At 41.6% G+C, this 25,681-nt stretch overlaps 1 protein-coding gene across 1 annotated transcript in view; it reads right to left on the reverse strand.

Annotated features, from left to right (window-relative positions):
- The window catches only part of dph6 (diphthamine biosynthesis 6), a 76,383-nt gene that overhangs the window by 3,761 nt on the left and 46,941 nt on the right, over window positions 1–25,681 (reverse strand). The window contains exons 13-14 of the mRNA XM_049596981.1: window positions 15,199–15,447; window positions 8,284–8,671 (exon numbers count right to left, since the gene is read on the reverse strand). Of these exons, the coding sequence (XP_049452938.1) occupies window positions 8,284–8,671; window positions 15,199–15,447 (637 nt within the window). The remainder of the gene's footprint in view (window positions 1–8,283; window positions 8,672–15,198; window positions 15,448–25,681) is intronic.

Here is a 25,681-nt window from a genome sequence, read left to right on the forward strand (position 1 = left end):
GCAGACATATGGTCAGCAAGGACTGAACTCTAAGCTACCCCTCCCAAACTTGCACACAGAGCCATATACAACCAAACACACACACACGCAGAAGTAAGGGAGGGCGGGGGGCAACCCTGGCATGCCCTTTTGGACAATTGAGCAGCTTGTTGGGGGGATCTAGTGGAATGGATCCTCTGCTCCTGTTGTGTTGGGATGTTAGGAAGCTGTGTTGGGACTACCTCTCAGTTTTACAGGAGCTGAGAGACGTTGTTAGTGTATGTGTTTGTGTGTGCGTGTGTGGCCGGACTACAGACGGGCAATGGACATGTGAGAATTCACTGAGCGTCTCAGAGCCTGGTCTTGATGACAGCCTGTCTATTTAGCGGCAGCCCGCTGGGATGTTGCCCATTCCCTCCTCTGCTCCCTGCACTAATTGGTCACAAGTGTTCCTGTCTCATGGTTGACTGTCCTGGCTTATTCCTTCTGATTTAAAAGCGTGCTGGATGGGACTTGGGTGTGGTCGCTGTGATCTGGCATGGTCATGATAGAGTTACATATCCGGGAAAGCATGCTGTATCACTTTTGTGCCGTCAGTACTGCAAATCAGTCTTTTTTTCCATTGTCTAATACAATGAATGTCAAGATGTAATTCCTGATGACTAATCTAGTCTCAGTGGACAAACACAGACCCATACTCAGACCGTCCTCCCCACAAAATGGCTGTACAGGGCATCTGTACAGCCAGCTTATTATGACCCATTTATACGTTTTTGTTAGGCTGCGACCATTCCTGTGAAAGTTGCTCAGTGGCGCATGAAGCCAACAAATATTAGGGTTAGGGTCCCCTTCTCACATAAACCAGGTCTTCCACATCCATGGCCCCATAGAGTAAATGTACCAAAGACTTCCACTGGCAAAGCAGGCCAACTGCTGGTGTAACACTCGGCTAATCTGAATGGCTCTAAAAAAATTTAATCTTGTGGCTCTTACAGACTTTTAAAATGCTATCAGACTGAATGCATCCAATTCTGATGGCGAAACAGGTCATTTTATGGGGGTTGTGACACAAAAAAGTATCCCCTGACTTACAGGCATCTCTTACACAATGTAAGTCTATGGGAAATAGTTCATTTGGGTCGCATGCATCACTCGATGGACCGAAATTATAATTGCACAGTTTGACCACTGTCAATGCTCAATCCATCCGGGCTGCCAAATCTGTACTGCACATGCGCAACTCAAGATGGCTCACGTGTTAGCTCCTCCCATCATCAGCTCCAGAAATAACAGTGTGTTTAAATCAGAAAGTTATCAAGACTTTTAAAAACAAGTTTTAACTTCTCCTGGATGCAGTGTAATGAGGCACATGATATGAGTATGACCAGATGAACCATTGTAAGAAACAGGAAATATAATGTTGCCATGCATACAGTGTGGGCAGCAACGCTGAGCCCCATTTTATAGTTTTTGGAAGATTAAGTTTGCCGAATTAACTATTAACAGTTCATGTTTCGCTTTGTACAGTACTACTCAATGTACTGACAACTATGACTGAATTACTTTGAAGAACTATTAGAAATTGGATCATTCTGAGGCTAGTTCTGCAGCGTCCTCATTCGCCTCAATACATACATACACGGTGCTACAGTGTAAGCTGCATCTGATCCTTCTTTTTTATTTTTGAAAATACTCTGTCAAAGAAAAAACACTTAGTCTGATGTTAAAGTGTATATCCATTACATTAAATGAGGCACTGGCATTGCCAAAGTGCTGGAAGTTTATCAAGTCCAAGACCCGGAAGTCAGTAACTTTCCGATCACACAAGGAGTAGGGAGGTAGTTCGGTTGACTGTATGGTACAAAACAAACACAGGACTTTCACCCAGGAGATGGCTATTCATGTCCCGTGTTGAAACCAAAGGTCAACATTGACCTTTGTTTCACTTACATACATAAGATAACTTACATAATGCACTTAACTTGCATCACGTACACGCATGTGACAAAAGTTAACTGACATACTTTAGTTACACAACAAACATGATCTTCTCCTAAACCTGACCAAGTACATCTGTTTCCTAAACCTAACCAAATAGTTTCACAATGTTAACCACGTGTTTAAAACTGCAACCGTTTCACACAATCATATACGTTGTTTTGGCAAACGACCTATTCTTTCATTTGAGTATGAGGACCTGTTGTTTCAATAACATTTACAAGTACTGTAGCACCACTGTGTGACATTTATGTGAACTTGTAGAGAGAGAAATCAGGACAGAGAGGTTACGCGAGCAGTTCAGCACTATTTAATAAGCCTCATTCTCTTTCATTTGAAGCGCACGCAGCATGCCAAAGATCTTTACAAAGAGCCCACACACTCTAATTAGCTAATATGCACTACAGCTTAAAATACCCCCACTGAACACAGGGATTTTTTTGGAGGGCATTAAAAGCCTAAATATGTGTTATCAGAGCATGTGGTGCACCCTGGGAAGCAGGATCCTCTGGAGATGGCTAGCTGACTACTGAACCAGCGAGGGAGATCAGAGACAGGGGATGGTTTTATTACGAGAAGAAACACACCCTTCATCACACCTTGCGCACTTAGCCTGTTTTATGTTAGGATGTTTTAATCTTTGTATTAACAGAGAGGAAATAATTGTGCTCTCTCTTTGAGAGTCTCTGTCAGTGTGTGTACACAGACATGCCTGCTTATGCATGAATGAGAGACATGAGGGGGGTGAAGGTGACTTGAGTGACCAGGCAATTTTGTGCTCTTTTGTCTATGTGAGTGAAAAGCGAGTAACGACACAGACTGCTTTGCTCCAATCTCTATAAATGCCCCTGTAAAATCACACAAAATCCTGTGAGCGCTTCCCAACACACATCCAATCCCCGACCCCTGGTCTCTCAACCCCCCTTTGGGCTACACGGGGAGCCTCATTGAGAGGCCCAGTGGACAGAGGCTGTAAGATTCAAAAAACCATCACATTAGCAATGGGATGGAACTAAACCATCTACCCAAGAGGACCGGCCATTATTCTGCTTCACGGCGAACACACAGGGAGCTGAAAAGGCTGCTGTTAAATCTCTGTGTTTTCAAAATCAAATCATTACTAATGCCCACAACACCCTTTTATGCTAAACATCAACAGCTATTTTTGTTCAAACTGATTAATATATAAATATTGTAAGGCTAAGTGAATAGGAGGAGGGGTTTAAGTGAAGGCAATGGTGAAAAGAAGAGAGAAAGGGGGTTCCTGTGTGGAATGGTTGATGCCTGCTGGGCTTATGGGGCTTTTAAGCAGTGGCCAAGGCCCAGAGCCAGTGGTTTTTAGTTGTGCTACACTGACTTCCAAACTGGTCAAATTAACCGGTAAACGAGGTGGTAATTAGCAAGTGTTGGCTCATGAAAATTGTTCATTTAGTCCAAGAAGAATGAGCAAAGAGGATGGGGGTTGGGTGTGTGCAGTAGATTAACAGAGAAACACAAAACTTTCTATAAAGCAGCAATAATCAATACTTGCATGTGAAGGGGTCACTTGTAGTGATGAACACACAAGCACGCAAATAAACATCATCCAACTCTGCAGCCCTATGGGGCTTAATATCATCTTTCAGCTCATTGTTTTGTTTTTTACTGCTCCACAACCTTTCTGTACTGTAAGTGTTCTTAGGTCTCCATTTTCAGCTGCAGCAGGCAGCTGGTAAAGGCTTTTAAATAACCCTCACTATACACACCACCTAACCAATACCAAACAGACAGAGAGTAAACAAGAAGTGAACATAAGCCTGTTTCCACCAAGCAGTCTGTTTCAGTTCTCTCCAGTACGTTACACATTTCCATCGTCAAAAGTTTTCGTTGGCGTCAGTAGAACCGTTCCATTCTGTACTGTTTTCTTTTGTGACCCCTCTGTTGAGGAACCTAGCATGCTGGTCAGGTACTAAAAGGTGGAGCTATGAATGCTACAGTCCGTTGATCGATCAAGTGAGAATCATCATTCAATGCACAAACCACAAACCTGCCATTTTTATGTATCCCATTGATTCCATCAATGACTCTAAACACTCCAGACTTTTCTTTCATGTTCTGAAAATGTCTGTGTGAAACTGTGTTCCATAGACGATCAGCAAGATGTAAAGGGCACCTCTCACAGTGCTGTCTGTGGTGGAAACGTAAAACAGATCAAGGGTTTACGTACATGTCCGTACGGATTATTCATTCAGTCACCAGACTATCGCAGGGCTGATGCATAGAGACAGACAACCATTCACGATCACAATCACACCTACGACCAATTTAGAGTCAGCAATTAACCTGCATGTCTTTGGACTGTGGGAGGAAGCTGGAGTACCTGGAGAAAACCCATGCTGACATGGGGAGAACATGCAAACTCCACCGCAAGATTCGAACCAGGAACCATCTTGCTGTGCAGACAAGGCTAACCACTGCACCACTGTACCGCCCAGGTTATGTACGGTTCTAAGGGTACTATACCAAAAATGTTTGGTGGAAATGCAGCTACAGTGGAGCCAGAAGAAGAAGAAGAAGAAGAACCAGATATTTTCCTAAGGAGTTGGTGGAGGCCAAAGCAGAGCTAAAAGGTGAGTGATTATGGAACTGAACAGCAGGTGGAAACAAATACAACTTCCAATAAATAATAATTTTCCCCCATATCTGCTGGATGTGTAACAGGCAACTGTTTGTTAACAAGTTCATTGTATCATTGTAAAACGTGAAAACAAGTCAATGTTGTGTTCACAGTTTATTTCAGCTGCCTCCAAGTGGTCAAAATCAGTTATTGTATTTTTCAGTTCTGGAGGTAACCTTTTTATTTGAGTATTTAGAAGCAAATACATCAAAATTGATTGACTGATTGATTTTTATACTTAACTGTATAAAATAATGAATTTCTTCGATCACAAGACCTTATCCAGGTCCTTCTCTAAAAGTTGGGGTTTTAGTTTGAATTGAAGGGGTCTATCTTTCAGAGAACCTTTCTATCGGAAGTAACAAGTTGAGACAAGATGTTTAAAGGTTTCATTTGAAGCATATGTCATGTCTATCAGCTGTGAATCTTAACGCAAGTAACCCAAGGGGGAGGGGGGCGGGGGTGCAGTCACATTTTGCTCCAGTGTTGTTGTCTGTCTGCTCGTCGCTGACAGCAGCAGTTGGAAGGCTGTGACTGCTAGCGCCAGAGGTGTTACTTTTCCTCCTTTGACTTTTTGGATTCATCACCCGATGAGCATAGGCTGTGACCCATAAAAACGCCCATGGGTAAGCTTGCAGGGCTCGGCTGTGCGTGCAGGGTAAGGTAACAGATTCCAGCTCAATGATGAGTCAGTAAATGGTTTTAGGGGAGCAGTCTGTGCAGTCCATAATCAAAGAAACACACATTTCAAGGGTAAAGATTGAGGTTGATTTTGCTCCAGTAAACCAATGACCCAGTAACACAGTTTGGTTTTTATAAAGACAAACTAACATACTTTCTAAAGAGAAGCTTCAATCACAAATTTTGATTTTGGCTGTACTAAAATACACACATTTAGCATTTATTACCATATGTACATCTATTATCAACAATAGAACTGTGTATATCATTTTTTTATTTGATATATTTAAATAAGATTCCCTGCTAAATCTTCTTACTCTTCTAATGTGGATGATGACAGAAGAAATAAATGACAAGCATCATATATCATGAAACAATGTTGAATAACAATTATATAATTAGGTAACAAAACAAATAGCAGTGTTCGTCTGTCATGCATATCAACACGTATTCGAAACGGATCAACCTTTTTCCCATTCATCACTGGTAACTATAATTTCACGTCCTCAAGAAGATGAGTTATGTCAAAGCTAAAAATGACAGTAAGATGGCTGGTTTGGCACAGATTCAAAAATGTTAATTGACTGCTTCAGCAATGACTTGACAAGTGAGCCCGTGTGATCGATGTGCTCGTCGCCCTTTTTCCCTCCGAGAGAACATCTCTCAGGATAAAACAAATACCGTTCCACATTTGCCTTGACGAGAACCTAGAATCCGGGGGAGCAGGAGATGGTGGCGTATAAAAGTGTAATGATGACAAAAGACTGTGCCAGCTGCTTGGGTTACTGTACACAGTGCAGACACAACAAATGGCTTACAATAATTAAACACAGGAAGAAGTGGAGGTCCTCTGGAGAGACTGCTTCCTAGAATATCTTATGGAGTTTACTTAACCAATGTCAGCTCGAACTTTCTTTGAAAAGAGAGTGCAGAGAGAGACGGGCTGTCACTTTGTTTCCATTAATACAATGATGTGGAGCTTAACTTGCAAGAACAGTGTTGCCTTCAACAGAACAGCTTATTTAGGATAAATCCTCTTAAAGGAAAACTTCACACCCTAAATGACTATTTATATATCAATTGCTCACCCTGTGTTATGTTGAATTCATGAAGATAACACTGTTTTTCTTGCATGCCTCCAGGGAACGAAGAATCCAAAAACTGATCAAATTGTTGATGAATTAATGTCATAGGGGTCCATGTTTAACAAGTACAAAGGTTTATAAAACATTTGTTGACGAACTCTTGCACAACTCAAGTCTCATTTATCCATTTGTATGCTTATTACTTCCTGAACAGCCCTTTGCAATGGCGAACTGAATGGAGTGAAACTTAGTCTATGCTCTCTTCGAAGCAAGACTCCATTGACAAAATGGTAATTTTACCTCACTCAACACGGGAGCTGCTGGTCTACCGTTGCTTCAATCAGTTAGTATTGTTTGTGTTATTGTGTGACTTGGTGTTTTAAAAGGTTAGTTCAGACTCAGCAAGGTCACACAATAACACAAATAAACTACCGATTGAGGCAGTGGTAGACCAGCAGCTCCCGTGTTTAGTGGGATAAACTCACTGTTTTTGTCAATGGACTCTGGCTTTGAAGAGAGCAATGTTATGTTTAATTTTCAGTTTAGTTCCCCAGTTTGTATGGGAAGTACTGAGCATACGACTGGATAAATGAGACATGGATTGTACTGAACGAAACGAGTGAAAGTTTGTAAGAGGATGGGGTTTTTTTAGAGCTTAATTTTTCTTTGGTTTTCATCCACACCATATGGTGTATACATTTGCTTTTTTCCCCCAGCTGTATTTAACATTTATACACATTATATTCAGAAATGACCTAACATTTGCTCCCAAGTCTTAAACCATTGGTAAGAAAAAGCTAAATTTAAATAGAAAAACAAACAAACAAAAAAAAAAAAGGAATGAAAAATAATAGTACTAACTCTCCACTCCACAATATAATCACACAGATGAAGTATAGGAGCAAGATTTGTTCTTCAGACGATGGCATATAATGCATATATGCGATATGTGCATGGGGGAAAATAAAAGTAAATATTTGGCAGAGCCCTACTGCATGATAAATCTCATTGTATTAATAAAGCCATGACAGAACTCCATCGTTTAGTAAAGATGGATTATTGTAATCTTAATGAGTATGTCAATTGTTCCATGTGATAGAGGTCCCAGACTCTTTGGATCCATGTATTGTGTGTGTGTGTGTGTGTGTGTGTGTGTGGGGTGTTCAGCCATCTGATGGTTATACACTTACTGTAAGTAATATATGTAAGAGGTATTCCTTATCCCTCAGATTCAGACGTTAAGGGATAACACCCAGTAGTGCTACTGTAGGGTACTGTGAAATATCTTGTTGAAAGATCTCCTTAAGGGCATCAAGTACTTCTCTCCATATACACCTAACTTCGGACATTGCCAAAATATATGGGTGTGATTGGCAGTGCATGTTGCACAGTTTCTCCAACATGAGCTGGAGTGTGTTGGGCCCATAATAGAAACTATTTCTGGTGCTCTGAAAAATCAAATTATTGTTTCCCATGTAAATTCCCTCCATGTGTTGCAATTTGTAACCAGATGCGCCTCAGTGCATCCTCGTTCCCGGTGTCCTGTGATATGACCATGTTCATCTCTACTTCCCATCGCTGCTTTATCTGTAGGGTGTTATGTAGGTTCATCAATAAAAATAACTTGTACCCTTCACTATATTTTGTAAATGGATGTTTTACTACTGTTTTGCTGTTGTTAAATGCGGTCCCCAATGGCTCCAATTCATCAAGAATTCTTTCCATTTTTGGATTATTCGTTCACCGGAGGCATGCAAGAATTCAACATAACATGGGGTGATTAACTGATATACAAATGGTCATTTGCAGGGTGAGGTATTTCTTTAATGAGTGTAAACATTAGATGTGTAGTGTCTTGAGTGAGATACGTATTCAATGACATACCTTTAACAATGTGCTGTGCCACTGAGTGGTTGCACTTGTAGAACACCCTGGCACACAGTGGCACCAGCTCAGCATCCATCGTCTTCATGGCTTTCTTGAATGTAGCGCCAACTGCCTCTGTTACGTCCTTCACCCCGTTGACCTCCAGGTTATCACCAGGCACGGCCAGGGCAAGTGAAAGTGAAGCACTACACATGTCAGCAGACATTACAGTGAAGCACTCTATGGATCCGCACGCCACCTTTGAAGTCACGTGACAGGAAGTCCTTTTGGTGGGATCATCCTGAATTGCAGTTACATGAAGCTCAACAGCTGCACCCTTGGGTAAGGCAGGTACCACGGCGACCAATAATGGTGCAGGTTTGTTCTCCCGCTCCCACAACAAGTCCTGCAATGCAGACAGATGGAATTCAGATGAACAGGCTGGCAAATTATATACTGTGTTGTGCAACACACTGCAATCAAATGTATAGCCCCCCTGCTGGGGTACATGCTGCGCTTTCTGACCACAAAAACTGCTCCATCAACATTAAACATTATTCTAAAGCGCATCATAGAACTCCACCACACAGCACTGAGACAGGCTTTTTACTTGACGGACTGACAGGCTATCAATTAACATGAGATTGTGAGGTGACCCTCGGTAATGACAGTGAGTACAAACAATTCAGACAGAATCCATACTGCTTGCAGCCACCGTAAACAAAATACACAAATGCATTCAGTTTGAGCTGCATTTGCTAACATGACAGGTCCTACCCAAGATGACTTCTCACCTTTCTAAGAAGATCACTCACAACATGCTATGGCGGTTTCACCACAAACATTTAGGGGGAAAACTGCCTCAATTTTATCTATAGAGCCAAAATCTCTTTATTTTTTTCTCCTCTGGACTGAGGGCCATTAGCAGTAACAAAATGTCTTGGAGCAGTGCTACAATGTGGCCCTCTAATAATACTTGGCTGTGGCTTCATCTGCTAATGGGAGAGAAATGAGTGTTTTATACAACCGCCATTTCAGTCGGAGTCGATAGGGCAAAAACACTTAACCCCCTTTTCAATTTGCTGGATCAATTTTCATCCACTTACACCCCACTTCGTAAGTGCAGAATAATAACAGGTTACTTACATTTTATTTTGATATTCACTCACAAAAAAAAGAGAGAAATCATTGACAAGAGCAGACGGCGGCCTCTTTGTCCCTCCAACAGACGAAGCCGTCATGACCCAATCAGCCAGATTCACTGAAGCAGCACTTACCTTCAGATTAAACTTTAGCAAACGCTTAATTGTGTGTATCAACAGCTAACCTCTTGGCTTGGAGAGTGAAAAACCATGAAAAAAGCAAGAGTCCTGAGTATGTGTGCAGGGGTTAAGATTTCTTCACTCTGCTGATTTTGAAGAGAGCCTGGCTCGCCATGATCAACAATAACAATCACAAGAGCAGAGAACAATAGCCGTGTCAGCATGGACCTCTTAGCATGTCAGACAAAGTGACAGCACACATACGTGTCCTATGCTTTGATAAATGTTATATTAGCACTTCTGGCACAGGCTAGGTATTCTCCTAGAGGGAACTGCTCCTGCACTTGTCAATAGTGATTGAACATGGAACAGAGAGTGGGAACTGGGGAGAGAAGTGACAGGACAGGGGGTCCTGCTCAGCCAGGCTTAAAGGCCACCCTGCAGGCCTTGGGTGCTGAGGTACTATACCCAACCGAGCATCCACGAGGAGATCAGGAGACTTCAGCACTGCAGCAGCTCCAGCCTCTGGCAGGACTTTACTGTCACGGCACAGTTGCTGACTTTTTGTCAGAGCTGTCGGACAGGGTTACATCAGTTCCTTTTTCTTTATTAATGCATCCACCAAAATGTTACAATAGGTGGGAAGTCTGCTCAGCGGTTCTGTGGACAGGGTTTCTACAGTTTAAGGTAAGTTAGATGTAAGACTTTTTAGGACTTTCTCAAAGGTTCAGTGTGTAGGATGTAGGGGGATACGATTTCGTTAGTGTATATTGATCTGAAAATAAGAATTGTTGTGCTTTTGCTACCATAGAATGAGCCCTTTATATCTACATTGGGTGTGCTCCTCATCCATAGAGATCGCTATGATGCACCACCATGTTTCTACAGTAGCCCAGAACAGACAAAGCAAACACTGGCTCTAGATAGAGCTATTCGCATTTTCGCATTAGTTACCATATTTAGCAGCCCATCCACATGGAGCAGTGTTGGAAAAACACAGATTTTTAAACATGTAATTGGTTTAAAGGCTGTACACATGCTGCATTTTTTGCACCCTCAAATTCATTGGTTTCAATGCACACGTGCAGCAGGCTCGCTCAAATGCCAAAGCAACAGTGTTGCGTTGTGCATGTGTTCCCAAGTACCCATTTTTCAGGGCGTGATGGCTGCACCCCGAGATAAACAGAGTTCAACTTGTGGAACACAACAGCGTGCACCGCATGTCATGTAACGAGGAACGACCAATCAAAGCTGACAGATATCTTTCCCTTCTTCTGTAAATATCAGTCTGTGATAAATATGGAGGAGAAGTTGATCATGTTAGTGCAGGGCTACCCAGAGCTTTACATCTGTCCCCTGGACAATAGGCCTATACACTTATAAACAGCGCCTGGAAGAAGATCAGCTCTGAACTCAGGATTTCGGGTAAAAGGGGTTTAGTACCATGCTTGTTGAGGTTGCTTAGCAACCTCAAATGCAACCTACCGCTGCGCTCTTGAAAGCTGGCAAAAAAAGGCACAAAAGTAGCACCCAGTGGCCAACCTCATGTTTTCCAGGCGGTTAAAGATGCATCATGTGTATGGCCCCTTATTTGTTTTTTACCGGTTTAAATTAAGGGGTCCATTTGATATGGAGAGGAAGAGACCTCTGCAGATAATTCGGCTCCCTGGAAAAACCTCCTGAACAATGAAGACTGACAGAAATTTAACTAGGAGAAGTTTCAGCTGGTTGCAATCTGTAATGCTCACCACTAGATGTCACCAAATCCCTTTTAATGCTGCCCGGAATTAAATTCAAAACTGATTTTTACCATAATCAAAATTTAAGGAAAACAAACATGAATGGGACATCGATAACATAAAGTTAGGAACAGTCTTGCCCAAATGTTTATTGTAACATAAAACATTACTTTTTGGGAAACACCTGACATTTGTTGGCAGGTTTTCTAGGCAATTTGGTGTGCTCATGTTGTATGTGGGATTCCACGTCCTTGATTCCCACTGTGCCAAGTTTGGGCAAACTTTTTGAATGAAATACAGCAAGTCGAGTATGAACTACCTTATATCAGTTTCAGCCATGCTGCAAAATTTTGATTAAATGGCCAATTTCCATTGAATCGTCTAGTGTACAGTGACAGATAGCTAGCAGACAGCGGATCCTCTGCTCTGGGCATCCTGGCAGAAATAAATATGAATATTGTTGGTTCTGCTATCTGGATCTGTGTGACATTAATGTTGGAGGCATTTGGTAAATGATTTTTTTTTTTAAATGTTGCAAATTATTTTGTGATTTTGCAATAAAAAGTCAGAAAAAAAGATTCATTAATTCCTACTTCCCATGTCTTCGCATTTTTAAGACTTTTGAAAGACTGATGTAAGACATTTTAAGACCAATTAAGGACTTATTTTTAGACTGATGAATTCACTGCCTCTTAACACTTTTTAAAGATTTGCGGGAACACTGTGTAGAACCGAATGTATTAAAGCTTTGTTATTGTGTATGTCTTTCTGTATGTGCATGTGTGTGTATGTTTCAGACTTGACTGGTCAGACCTCCATTACCCCACCAGAGGAGTGAGAGGGGGGAACACTGGCTGACATCTCTACCTGACCACAGATCGTTTATTAAATTAATCCAATAAAACACAAACTTTGATATATGATGGAGCTGAGTGCTGGAGTGGCAAGTCGGGAGGGCAGGCGGGTAGCAGAAAGTGTGTATGTGTGTGCTTAGAGGGCTGTGTTCCACTCTACACCAGCCACTTAACACAATCCATCTCATTACTTCATCCCACTTCAGTTCCAGGGCATGCAGCCATTCCCCCAGTGCTCCTTCACTCCGTAGGCAGCAGGTAAACGCATGAAGCCTGGATCTGCTGCGCTCAGCTCTCTACACTGATGGGGTGTGACCTGCCTCTCCTTATGTTTGTTTTCTTTCTCCCCACTTTCCTCCCTCTAACTCGCGTCCGTGCGCCTGGAGCGTGCAGTGGGTTGGAGGGCCGAGAGGCGTGAAAGCCGAACGGTAAACACGGTAATAAGGAAGTGGTGTAAAGGCGGGGAACAGCGGGGAGCTGATGGGACTGCACTGCTTAGCCAGTTCCCCTACATTTCCTGCCCAGCGGGATGCCTTCAGCATGTGGCTCTATGTCTCAGCACTTACTGTAGTGCTGTCAGTCTGCTATAATACCCCTTCCCAATTCACTCCCTCATTCACTCTCTTTTCTTAGGATTCCACTCTGAGGCTCGTCAGACTGTTTGTGTAAATGAAACACACAGGGCCATGTCAGTGGGGTGAGGGAAAGTTTAAGGGTATGGGGCCATTATAAAACCATGCCAGGGGCTAACGTTACTTCAAAAGTCCTAAGTAAGCAGGAGGGAAATAATGTAAAAAGGATTTTACTGTGGTATGCAGAGAGGAAACACTCCATGCTGCAAATTCAGAGCTATTCATTTCAGTTTATCACCTATCAAAATTTCAACAAACTCAACAAAAATATTTAAACCTGCTTCATAATTATTTTTTCCTTTTTGTCTTCAGAACCAGTCATCGCTACACAAAGGGACGTCTGTTTAACATTTATTGACTTATCACATCAACATCTCCCTGTTCATCAAACCCTTTGCACACACACACATTTGCACACGCACACACAAACAGGCTCCTTATGGTTTAATGCACCGTAAATACAATTTCACACTTGTAGCGACTCCAGTATGCTCCCAATTAACCCTGCAAGCTTCTTCATCCACCTGATTAGAGAAATTATCAACGCACAACAACAACAACATGGCCCTGTGGCTTCTCACACACGCTAGGCGCCGGTTGTTCCTAACATTTCGCTTCTCAGGTCCGCCATCTGGAAATACACTGACAAATATACCATGTCTGTTTTGTTTAGGAAAGTGTACAGTGACACAATCCAAGATTTGACAGCTGGATTTCAATCAGAATCAAAAAAAAAATTCGATAAAAAAGAGTGATAATGAGAATGGTCTATGGTGTGCAAACTGAATCTCTATTTTTTCTCAATTATTCTTTAAATGTATAAGCAGCAAAAAAGACCAAAAAACAAAAAGGCTGGATATATTAGGATATTAACTTACAGATCTACTATAGTTCTGTAAATTTGAACTCTTTGTGCTAACGCCAGCTGGTGCAGTCATTCCAGTTTTCTGTGGGAGCTGTGTATCCGTGTTTGACCCGAGTTAAACATTCTAATTACAGTCAGTTCAAATGAGCAGCGGTGCTTTGTATAATCCCCACCCCAGGGAGAGAGCATTTCACCTAGTTTAGGATGAAACAGTAACCCCCCACCACCACAGCTGTCTTTCTTCTCCTGCACTTTACACATCTGCAATTGAAGTGGAAGAGATGGGAAAGTGTGAGGGCCAAGCTGGGGAGTTGCACCGAGATGATCTGCCTCACAGGCAAAGAAAGAGCCAGAGGTCAGGTTGGTAACCTGCCGCCTAAGCTAGCTCTGAGGGGAGAACTCACCTGTTTACATATGGAGCTGTCAATTAGAGCTGCTTAATCTGGGAATCGGTTGGAAATAAAACATGGTCTCCTGGCGACACTCGTGGGTCAGCTGAATGAATATTTTTGATTGCTCTGACATGGAAGCACAACAGATGGACGGTGTTGACCATCTTCCGTGACCTCTGACATGAGCCTAGTCTGGTGACCTCCCAAAGCTTTGCCCTTGGTTAGCCTTGTTAACTGGATGACCCATTCTGCATGCTAAATTGATGGTGCACTGTCAACGTTTTCAAGATTTCTATTCCACTGTGAGTTACTATAAGGCGCCATAAATTCACAAACAGACACCAGCGCTTGCCTGAAATAAGCCGAAAGCTGAAAGCTTTGAATGTATGATTGCTGGCCTTCACCAACACATTTAGAATTTTACTGCAATACTTTTATGGAATTGACACAAAGTTGACATCCTCTCTCCCGTCTTAAACACCGCTCACCAGCGAACAGAGCCACATGTTGGAGGTGGGCTCCTGCCTCTCTCCCTCAGGCCCTATTCCCATGGCTAGACAGATTACTGTGGGAGGAGAAGGGCTGCCAGGGGAGACTGGTGCCCCTATTAGACGTACGGAGCAGGGGTTGTAAGCCGGGGCGGTGGAATGGAGGGAAGGATGGAGGGAGGTGGCAGGAAAGAGGGGTGGAGAGGGGGATAAGCTGCTCTGAGAGTTGAACGGAGCTCCAAAATGGTGTGTGGGGGCAAAGGATTAGGGAAGCTCTGAGGAAGACATCTGCTTCTGTGCCAAGCTCCACATTATCAAAGACACCAGCGTTTCCCACATCATCAACTTTTCATGAGCGCACTCACTGGTAAATATCAGTCGCAGCGGCTTGGGTCTCGAGGGGGCAAAGAGGGGCGAAGAACTTTCCCTTATTTCACAACTATAAAACACAATTCTGAAAGGCCTCTCTGAAAAACTTGGATACCATACCAAGTTTCCCTTCTTTTATTTATTCATCAACACATGGATCCCACTGTCTTATAATCCATTAAAGATGTGTTCATTCTATGTGGGAGCAGTATCGGATTGTAAGTATGATCAATATTTCCTCTGCATCTATAATAAAACAGCCAGTCATTGCTCTTCTTCTTAACCACTGGTATATATTTCATAAACAAAAATCTCACTCCACACAGACTGACCTTCTCTTCCTCTGCAGCCCGCAGCATGCTCTCCCACATGGCCCTGATGATGGGGATGTCCTGGTGTCTTGTGGCGTAGCAGTGGGCCTGGACAACATGAGCTAGAGTCAGGCTGCTGATCACAGCCTCCAGAACTTTCTTCACATAGCTGAAGGACAAATGGGCCTGCGTCCTGGTGCCAGCCTTCACCAGCTGCATGGTACAAGGGACCAAAGCAATTTGGCCTGCGCAGAAAACTGACTCATCAACCTAGCGAAGAGAAAATATGAGAAAAACACAGAAATGTGGCTTTATTATGGTAAAAAAAACAAGATTAACAGTCTACAGCTAAACTAGCAGCCTGATGAGGACGTGATTTGTACTTCATCATCTTAGGTTAGTGTGTTAGAATGCATTGGCTAATTAGGGCTAAATACAAAGTAAAACTGAAGCTCATGAGGATGTGATTAGTTTTGATTTTGATTATAAACCAAAGTGCTGGACAAATTTTGAACTGATGTTGGGAAAGTTAATGATCAAAGTTATGACAACTCATCCTGAGGGGAACATGAATGTCTGTACCAATTGGAATGTCAATCCATCCAACAGCTGTCAAGATATGTAAGTCAAAAACTATTAATGTGGGGTTGGGTATAATGGAAACTCCCAAAACTTTTGTGTATTTAATCTTCTAGAACCCCGTAATTCCACTTTTATTGCAACCAAACAGTGGATATTGACACCTCTGGCAACATATCACCTAAAGATGGCATCAAAGTCAGCCAAACACGGCAAAAAAGAGACTGTTGAAGCTGACTCCCCCGATGAAGCTAACGATAGCAACAAGCTCAACCATAGCTAACCTCCTAGAAGACCACCAAAAGGCCCTCTCCGCCAACTTTAAGGCATCAATCTCAACACTTGAAGCAAAGCTGGACCACATTCAAACTACAGTGGCAGACCAAGCTCAAAAATTATAAATGTCCATCCGGTAGTTGTAGAGGTATTTCAGTCTTAACCAAAAAGTTGTATCAACAGACCAACTGACCAGGAGAGTACTGCTAGTTTGGCTAAAAACAAAGTGTCAACCTCTGGGGCTGACGAATGCAGCCAGCAAGGAAGTGCCCAAAACTGCAATTCCTCCAAAGGCCACTTGAGGTTGGCACCAAGAGCGAGTCAGTCCCTATCGACACCCATGTTAAAATGCCAAACTTCACAGCAGAAATTAACATGTTCACTGCCTGGTACAAAAACAATTTTGGTCTTCAACATTCCAGGGGGATGAATTTGTATACATTATAATAACTTTAATTTTTATTAACTCAGTTGTTTCAAATTTGTCCAAATATGGTCACCTCAGGTCACTACTGGCACCAGACTAGAGGCTTCAAAACAGTAGTCCACAAACCAGTGGGTGACATCACTGTGCCTACATCATCAAAACAAGTAACGGCTACAATTTCATTAGGATATTTCCACCCTAGACTCCAAAGTTTGAACTCATCATTTCATCTTTCACAAAAACACACAAGCTAAAGGCTGTCATCTCTCCTCTAATGACACTTGCAGCCATTTAGAGAAACGCTACTTTGGTGACATATATATATATATATATATATATATATATATATTTTTTTTTTTTTTTTTTTTTTTTTTTTTTTTTTTAAATATATGCATATAACCCCAGCAACATTTGCCTTTATAGTGAAAGTGGGTAAAAAAGTAAAAAAAAAAAAAAAAAAATTAATTAGACAATAATGAACTCAATCACATCTATTCAAGCAGAAAACTAGTCATCAAACTCAAAAATTAGTTTTCTAAAAAAAAAAGAAGAAAAGTACAATAGTCATCAGTGAGGTGTTATAATCAAGTTAACATTAATTATAAGTGAATGTTTGAGTAGCAGTGCATTAATTAACAAGTTCCACCGCTGTTATTTTTCAGCATCTCATCACTAACAACTCTCATTTCACAAGCAGGTATTCTGTGAAAAGCCTGCCAATGCATCCCCGTTGCACGTGCGTTATTTATAAGCATAATTAACCATGTGATAATAAGCTCAATTCTCTGTTAAATACCTGTGTTAGAATTAAGCTTCTTGTATAATGAAACCTGTGAAAAATCTATCTGTTTAATGCAGAGCGATGAGTAGGGATGAGGAGTGGCATTAGGGAGGTCAGGTCTTTAGAGACCCCGCAGCTCCTCTGTGTTTGAGGCTGGATGGCATTAGTGCCGCACACTAGCCGCTGGTCAATGCAAATAGCTGTTGGTGACATGTTGATAATTGCTGGCCTATGCAGGGACCCTGGAGCACATGCGCATCTCCAGGGAGGATCAAGAAAGCTGGAATCAATTGATACATGGCCGGAGACAAGGTCCTTCACTGATTAGCAAAGACACAGCCAGAGGTATCATGTTTCACTGCGAGATTACCAGGGTTAGCGTGGACCAGAGGTATTACTTAAGACTTATGTTGTATGTCTACTGCACGGTATGGCTCGACTAAACTCAACTTAACGCAGCTCACTTTGGTACCAGGTACCTTTGCTGTATTTAGTTTTCCACTGTGGATAGTACACAGTCAGTGTAGGTGTGATTCTCATCTGATTGTCATAGCGCCATTGCTTGACACTGCTGACTTTAAAGTGAGACTCGCTGAATCCACAAATCATCGGCAACCAACCAGCTGAGGAACACCTGCACTTTGTCAATTGTATAGCAAAGTGCAGTGGGACCCGAATGGTCCTTGAGGGAGTTCCAGCAAATCCCCAGAAACAATGGAGAATAGTTTATTTTCAGTATTCAATTCACTGTAGAAGTGAGCCCAGTTGAGTAAGTTACAATAGTAGCTATTCTGATCATGGGTTTCACTTCTTCTATGGTTGTCTCCTCAACTGTAGTTGACAGGTATAGAGTTCGGGGTGTAATCATCTCTAACTAACAACCAAAATCTTTTTAGATGGAGGTCCCTGAGGTGAAATCTTATCACACGAGGGTCCCTGACCTTTTAAGTATCAAATTAGGGGTCCTTAACACGAAAAGGTTGAGAACCACAAGCATAGTGTACAACGTAGTTTTGTGTATTGGCAATTTTCTTAAAATCTGCATTAAGTGAATAAAAAAATTGCAGCCACTATCGATGCTCACAAGTTAATGCAGGCTGTTTTGGGTTGCACAAGGGACGAGTCTCGTGACAATTCTCTCTGACCTATCAGATTTACCTCCACCCTCTGGTATCAGCTAAGTTTGCCTGGAACATTGACTGCATTGGTACCAAAAAAGTACCAGGTACTGCCCACAACTTTTGCAAACTGAAAAACCAAAAGAGATTGTCATAATGAGTAGAGCCGTGCTGTACCATGCAGTGGAAATGCAGCATTAGCACGTTCTGAACCAAACTTCCTCTCCAACTCTTTCCAAACAAGCCCTTTGTTCTCTTTACTTGGTCTAATTTGAAAAGGCCTACACAAATAGGCCATGACACAACTTGTTCAAAGGAGGAAAACTGAATATCCCCCCTCTACTGCAATAGGATCCTGGCAAAGCAAGATGCTAGCCGAACAACTGTTTAGCTAGAGGGCAAACATAGTCATGGCTATTTCCATAATCAGATGGGTTTGCCATGATCCCCGGCTCCTGGGTTCACTTGTCAACTTTGATGAATCTTCAGCTTCCATCTCCGCTGCCCCAAATTACTGGGACAGTGCGAGAGACAAGAGATGGAGAGAAGACGGGAAGAGGGGCGCGAGTGAGCGAGGTGGAAGAAAGGGAAGCGATAAGGCCCTCGCTGCTTTCAACCAGTTGGATCAATCACTGGATCATTTACCTGCAAGCACAATCTGCCCGAGCGCCTGCGTTACTATGTCTGCCGAACATAAAAGCCAGATTCCCACACATCAACAACAAATTGTCATTGGCATTCCATTTATGAGCCATCAAATGCCATCATATCCACTCCAACAAAGAAGGGCTCCATCAGGTTGGACGGGTGGCCAGAATCTTTTAACAAGCTCGTCCCCATGAAAAGAGCTCGCTCCCCTTTGAATTCATAAAGGCCGGCTACCATTTGTCAATTTGAATATCAAAAGGGGCTAGCATGGGGCCCCTTGACTGTTAAAGGCAGACTCCCATAGCTTCCACCAAGCAGGTGTGTGATGATCAATTATTAAGGATCCCGCTCTGGTTACTCTTAGTGGGAGGTGGAATTGGGGATTTGGGGGTTTGTGGTGGTGGGGGCACAGCTTTCTGTGGTGAACCTGGATGGGGGAGAGACAGCGGAGTAGGGAGAGCGAATACTATTTACATAAAATTAACAGTTCAAAAGAATGAGTTCACACACCAATCAAACTTGTTAATTGACTGTCAATGGTGTGTCCCTGAATATACAACACAACTACATTATTCATCTTAGGCCCTGACAGGGAAGACAGTCCAATTTGCATGGGCGTTCTAAACGTGATCAACAACCACAATGCCACATGCATTTTTAATAGGCCAGAGATGGGATTCTTTAATATTCATAAGGGTCAAACAATTGCATATGACATTAAACTTTCTATAACAAGGTAAGTATTTTTCAAATGCTGGCCTTCGCAGTCTAAATGGCCCACAGAGAAAAGAGTGAATCAATACTACATGTTTATTTGTGTTCGACTGCTTCTTAAAAATATTTGATATTTCCTGTCATAACTAAAGCTTTCCAGAAATTTCTGGTTTTAGTTGTTGCTTTTTTTAGGAAAGATGAATGCTTTTTTTAAAATTATATCTTGGATTATTTTTCCATCCAAAAAAGATACAGTATCTATGGGTGGGCAATTAGGACAAAATTCATATCACAATGAATTTCAAAACAGTATACAAATTTCAATATTTGATATTTCGTGAAAAATTCAAGATTAAAAAGTTAAACTCGTGTTTTTTCCATGTAGTCAGCTGTCCAAATGCTTATTTTTGATCTACCGTTGATGTGTCACAATAACATGTATAACTAATTCAAACACAAGAATTGCAAACAATATCTCTCTCTGAAACTTTTGTCAAGATCGTGTTTCCTTTATTGTCTTAAATCTTAAATTACTGTGAAGCATTGATGCTTTGTGTCTAGACTTGTAATGGAAATAAGTCATATGACTTTACTGCAATATTCTGATGAATTTCAGTACTGTATGCCCATTTCTGTACTGTATTTTTAATATCTAATATAATCAATCAATTCATTAAAAATGCACCTCAACGGACTCTTCAATGCTCAGTTTTAACTAAGCACTTTTTTGTTCGTGCTTTATCAACCTTTATTTCATGGCTAAAACGCCATCACTTTCCTAATAAACCCAATGATATGTCAAAAGGTCACCATCCCCAAAGACATTCTCCCTCTCCCCATCCCTGCAAGCTGCAGACAGTAACATGTATGTAAATGTACTCAGGAAGCGCCTGGCTGTGTCCGCTCCCAACCCTTAACGGTGTCTCGTTTCAGGCTGGCGTGTCTGAGGTGTTTCTAATTGCAGTTTTTTGTCAGGGAGCTCCCAGAGATGACCAGACAGTGCTAGACTATATTCACATTGGTGTTAGAGCCCTCTGGGCCCCCATCGCGTTGAGGACGTCTCCGAGTGTCATTAGCAGAGCTTTGGAATGGTATGGATGAACTGGGCTGGCCTGGATAAAATGACCTGGTATTGACGAACAGTCAGGTTTTTCTGCCTGGTTCCAAGGACAGAGAGAGGTGGAAAACTGCTCCACCGCTCCTATCAGATATGCTAATGGTCACATTTCTCCCCATTGAGACCTCATGCATAATTTAACCAGGAAAATGATAATACAAAATGTGTAAAATAGGTTAGATTAATATGGTGTAACTTTTCCCTTATGCAAGGACACATGTAGCTAAGCTAAAAGGGTAATGGCAGCAGAGTATCAGCTACAGGGTGGGTAATTAAAGGCAAAATGTAATTAATATTTGTGATATGTCCTTTCACGGAGATGTTACATGTTTTGAGTGTTGTTTACAGCCTCACCATGGAGTAAGGGTAATGAGTGCATCTTTGGGAAACCAGGTTTTCTAACTTAGAGCTAAAAACTTTTTAAGGATGATTTTTGAAAGTTGTGTGCCTTTTTTAAATAGCTTGACATGATGTTAAAAATGTGTGAGTAAAATACAAACCAAGGATGCTACATTTACATGGTATGCTCCTTTCAGAACTTAATTTGATTTGAATTTACCTTAAATGCGACGGTCTTTGGTTCACTTTTAATCCCTTATGGAACATTCCTAATGTATGTGACAAACTTCCAAATTTCTGTCTCGACTCCTTTTTCACTTCAGTAATTTTCTCCTTTTCTTGAATATTTTAGGGCTGGCAAATAGCTCAAAATAGTTCAAAATGTGAGGATCAAAAAACTGAGGTTGAAGTTTTGTTGAATGTATTTAAGTGCATATATTATTTCTGCTTTTTTGGCGGGGATTTGATATGCAACGACTGTTTAATCCTTGTGTGGTGGATGGCAGTTTGTCAGGGATGTGTGCTGTGATTTCATCTTGAACTGGCTTCAAGTCTGTGGGGCTCTTTCAGCATTAGTGCATTCAAAGCAGATCACGTCTGGGAGTGGGAAATGATAAGAGATGGGCTCATGTTGTGCTGCGCCCTGAGGAAATCCTGCCTCTTCTGACACCTCATTTCTACAAATACAAACCTTTCAGGAGAACCACAACCGTTCTTCCCTCTGCAGAATCTCTCCCCATGTTAGGCTTCTCATTTAAGGCTTCACAGGAAGGGGGGGAGGGAGATATTTGCCTTTTTTATTCCATCCTCTTTTTTCCCACTATCTCTATTTTTTTCTTCCTGTTTGTGCTCCAGTTTGAGCCTAACCCCTGTATGCTCAACTGTCACACAAAATCAGTGTTACTTAAACGGCGACATAAATAGCCGTATGAAGTGCACAAAGAAAGGCAAGTATAGGGCACTTCTGAATCCATTCTCTCAGGTCTAAAACTGCACATTTATTCAGAAAAACAAACCATAAGCATATGCTCATAACAAAAGGTTATTATGACGACAAATTTAGAAGTACGCTAAAATGTATACAACTATAATGAGCCATTGTTGAGGCAACGTGTGGTCAGTCTGAGCTAACGGACACTGGTCTGTCCCCAACCCCCACCTTCTCTGAGCTTATGTGTATTTTTCTGTTGTGCCTGTATGTCTGCCCTCGACATGCCCACTCCATAGACACTGAACCGTGTGGAAGAGTAACACTGTCATGTCAGCTCTGGTCAACTTTATGGTGGTCAGGAGCTGCCGCTCAGCGCTATAACCAAGGTCAGGGGAGCCTGACTGCTGGATGCTCAGGGAGACACATCTGAATGCCAACAGGCATGAATAAACACATAAATAAATAAATCATTCTGCCGTCATAAAAAATTTTTTTAACCACAAAATAAAACTAGTTTTGATACAGTTTGGTTGTTTTGTTTTTGTTTTGTTCTCGTGTAAATTTACTGTTGCAATAATGACGTTAAAATGAAGAAATAGGATCAAATAACACAACAAATACTCAACGCTGATGTAATAAAATTGTCTGTTGTTGTGGAGCACTGTGCCACACCAGAGCTGGGCTGTGGATCAAGAGTGATGGAGGGGCATGTTTTTTCATTGCGTTAGGCAAAATGCCCTGCTGCCTTCAACTGTCCCGACCTCACATTTTTTGACAAATTGGTTGTGAGGCTTTTACGACTGATGCACATATCGCAAAAATCATTTCTGCCAAGCTTCCTCTATGACCTGCCCGTGGGACATGACAAGCCCCTCCATGCATCGCTCTATCAAACCGAATCTTTCCAGGACAATGCAAATTATGACAAATTCCATCATCCTGCATTATGCGCTTTCCTGCTAATCTCCCTAATTCGAGAGAATCGGGGAGGGTCTCGCTGTTTCAGCTGAGGGGCATGTTGTCTGATTGAATGATGCTGAAACTGCAACCCTCAACCCCCCGTTCTTTCTCCCTTCCGAGCTGTGACCACCTCGTCTCTTCTGTCTTTTCATATTTGTTCCTCGCTCTGAAGCTACATCTCTCAGTCTGGCTGGTAATGGAGGCACTAACTTAACCTGGGCACAAAAGAATTATGTCAACACAAAGTGGCACAACCATTAAAGCATGACTGTCAGTAGTGGTGAAGTTAAGTAAGTCTGTGTGTGTGTGTGTGTGTGTGTGTGTGTGTGTGTGTGTGTGTGTGACAGAGTGTGTGAGAGGACCACAGTGTGAAATGTCTTTTCTGAATGAGACATTGGGAATGTCAAAGACAAATCATCAGCTTGGGATCAACATGAAGCTGCTGGTTCAGAGGGAAAAGTCCTCTGCGTCCACATCCAAAACATCCAGTTAAACACACACACACTGCTGCTACTCTGTTGCTTGTAATGGACCCAACATGTTGTTCAGTATTCACAAATAAAATATGTATAACAGACAAACAAAAGACAGGCTGAACAAGACGATGCAGGAATTGCAAAGGAGAGCAAAAAGACATGTAGTCCCGTTTGGTCTCAACAGATGGCAGTATGGCTGCATTAAAAAGGCGGCTGGAGCACCAACAATGCTGTTCATAACAAGTCCACTCAATCCATGGACAGGCTGGCGAGACAGCATCGAAATCTTCTTGGATTTTCTTCTTTTTCTTTTTTTTGGCAAAGTCAAAATATTCGCATAAATAAGCCACAAATTCCTGCAGTGAAATGCATGAATATGGATGAAGGAAAATATGGGAGAAAATTGTAAAAAATAGTACAAATTGTTTGGGGTTTTCATTCAATATCTACACACAAGTCTATAGTCTATATTTATTTTAATCATCAAACACCTAAAATCTAATGTAGCTGAAAGGTGTCTTTAAAAATATCAACAGTTAAAAAAATAAAAAATAATTTCAATCAAAGAAATCTTTGGTTTTACTTATTTTAGAATTATTTAAAAATGTTGTTTTACTGTAAATGTGCACCACACATAATAACACTCTCACTATAACTGATGAAATACAATGTGCTGAAAATGAACTGAATCCCCGCTGAAAAATAAAGCAAATATTACCACTGCTGTCGGAGCATCCGATTCAACTCGATAAATTTCGACATGTGGAAAATATTGTGTGTACTCTATATTATATTGAGTGAACTCTTACCCTGAGCATCCCAACTACATTACATTACTCAGACTTACGGGGCCTGACATCCCCTTACATAATAAATCCATAATATCAATAATAAATATATATTAAAAGTGAACATGCTGATATGTCCGCGGAAAGAAAAAAAAAACAGGAGGCTGTATATTATTCATCTGCAGGGGTTTTTACCTCGGTAAAACGTGCTTTGATGACAATGGCATTTGAAAAATGAATGACCCGGGTTAAAAGTTACTACTCAGAAGAATTGCTCCATGGGAAATTTATGATGAAGCGAGTGGCCAAAAGTAAATGGAATGTAAACGCTAACTCTTGTCTGACTCGTCTGTGCTGCTGCTTCTGCTGCTAAAAAAAAAAAAAAAAAAAAAAAATCAGCTAATAAATGAAGACAAAATGGCAAAGCGAGCACACTGTTGCATGTGGATGTAATAATCATTTCTAACCAGAGGCGCTGACTGCCACTTTTAATGTGTGCAACTTATGGAACTGCAGAAGCACAGGAGAGCATAATAATTGTAGAGGTTTCCTAAAATACACAAACTACAGCGCAGGGCTGTGGAGCAGTCTGTAGGTGAATCTGCAGCTGTAACAAGCTGCTTTAACAGTCTGGGTTGGTGACAATTAGTGTTATAAACTGTTTATTGGTGACATATCTATCATGGTTTCTTACATGTTTTCTATGCAAACAAAACACTCTACTAATAAAATGCTAGACAGATAGCTATAAATTAAAAATATGAAGAAATAATGCAGTTTTTTGTGCCTATTTAAATTTAAATTTTCTTCCTAGATTCCTCTAATGTTTCCACATTTCTTGTTTTGGAGAAAAGATTTTGGCTGTGGGTCAAACACTGTAAAGTTAGGGGGCTATATTTCACCCTAATGCTGTTCCCTATTAGTCTCTGTATGTCACCTCACTTGTATGTCTGGCTCCTGTATTGTTCTGTCTCTATTTGCCACACGTGTATATTTCAGAAGGAGCATCTTCCAGACCCTCCCTATCTGTGTGTTTTTGTCTGTGTCTGTGTACGTGTGTGCGTATGTGTGTGTGTGTGTTGGCCCTGTCAGCTATGCCCTCTCGTCACTGCAGGGGGAAGAAACACACCCGGGCAGCTCTGAATATAGTGGCTAGTTACCATAGTAATGGGATGGTCATACGTCTCTCCTCTCCCAGACAGTGATGGGAGTGGACAGGACACGCCGCTATGCTTTTTATCTATGCATTTGGTATTCAGTTATTTCATTCCGCAAATAAAAAAGCCAGAGCCACCGCACCTCTCCTTGCTCTTATTCAAATAGAGGGGGTAAAATGGGAAGTAAATAGTT

This window comes from Epinephelus fuscoguttatus, linkage group LG14, assembly GCF_011397635.1.
Source record: "Epinephelus fuscoguttatus linkage group LG14, E.fuscoguttatus.final_Chr_v1".
NCBI classification, from domain to species: domain Eukaryota; kingdom Metazoa; phylum Chordata; class Actinopteri; order Perciformes; family Serranidae; genus Epinephelus; species Epinephelus fuscoguttatus.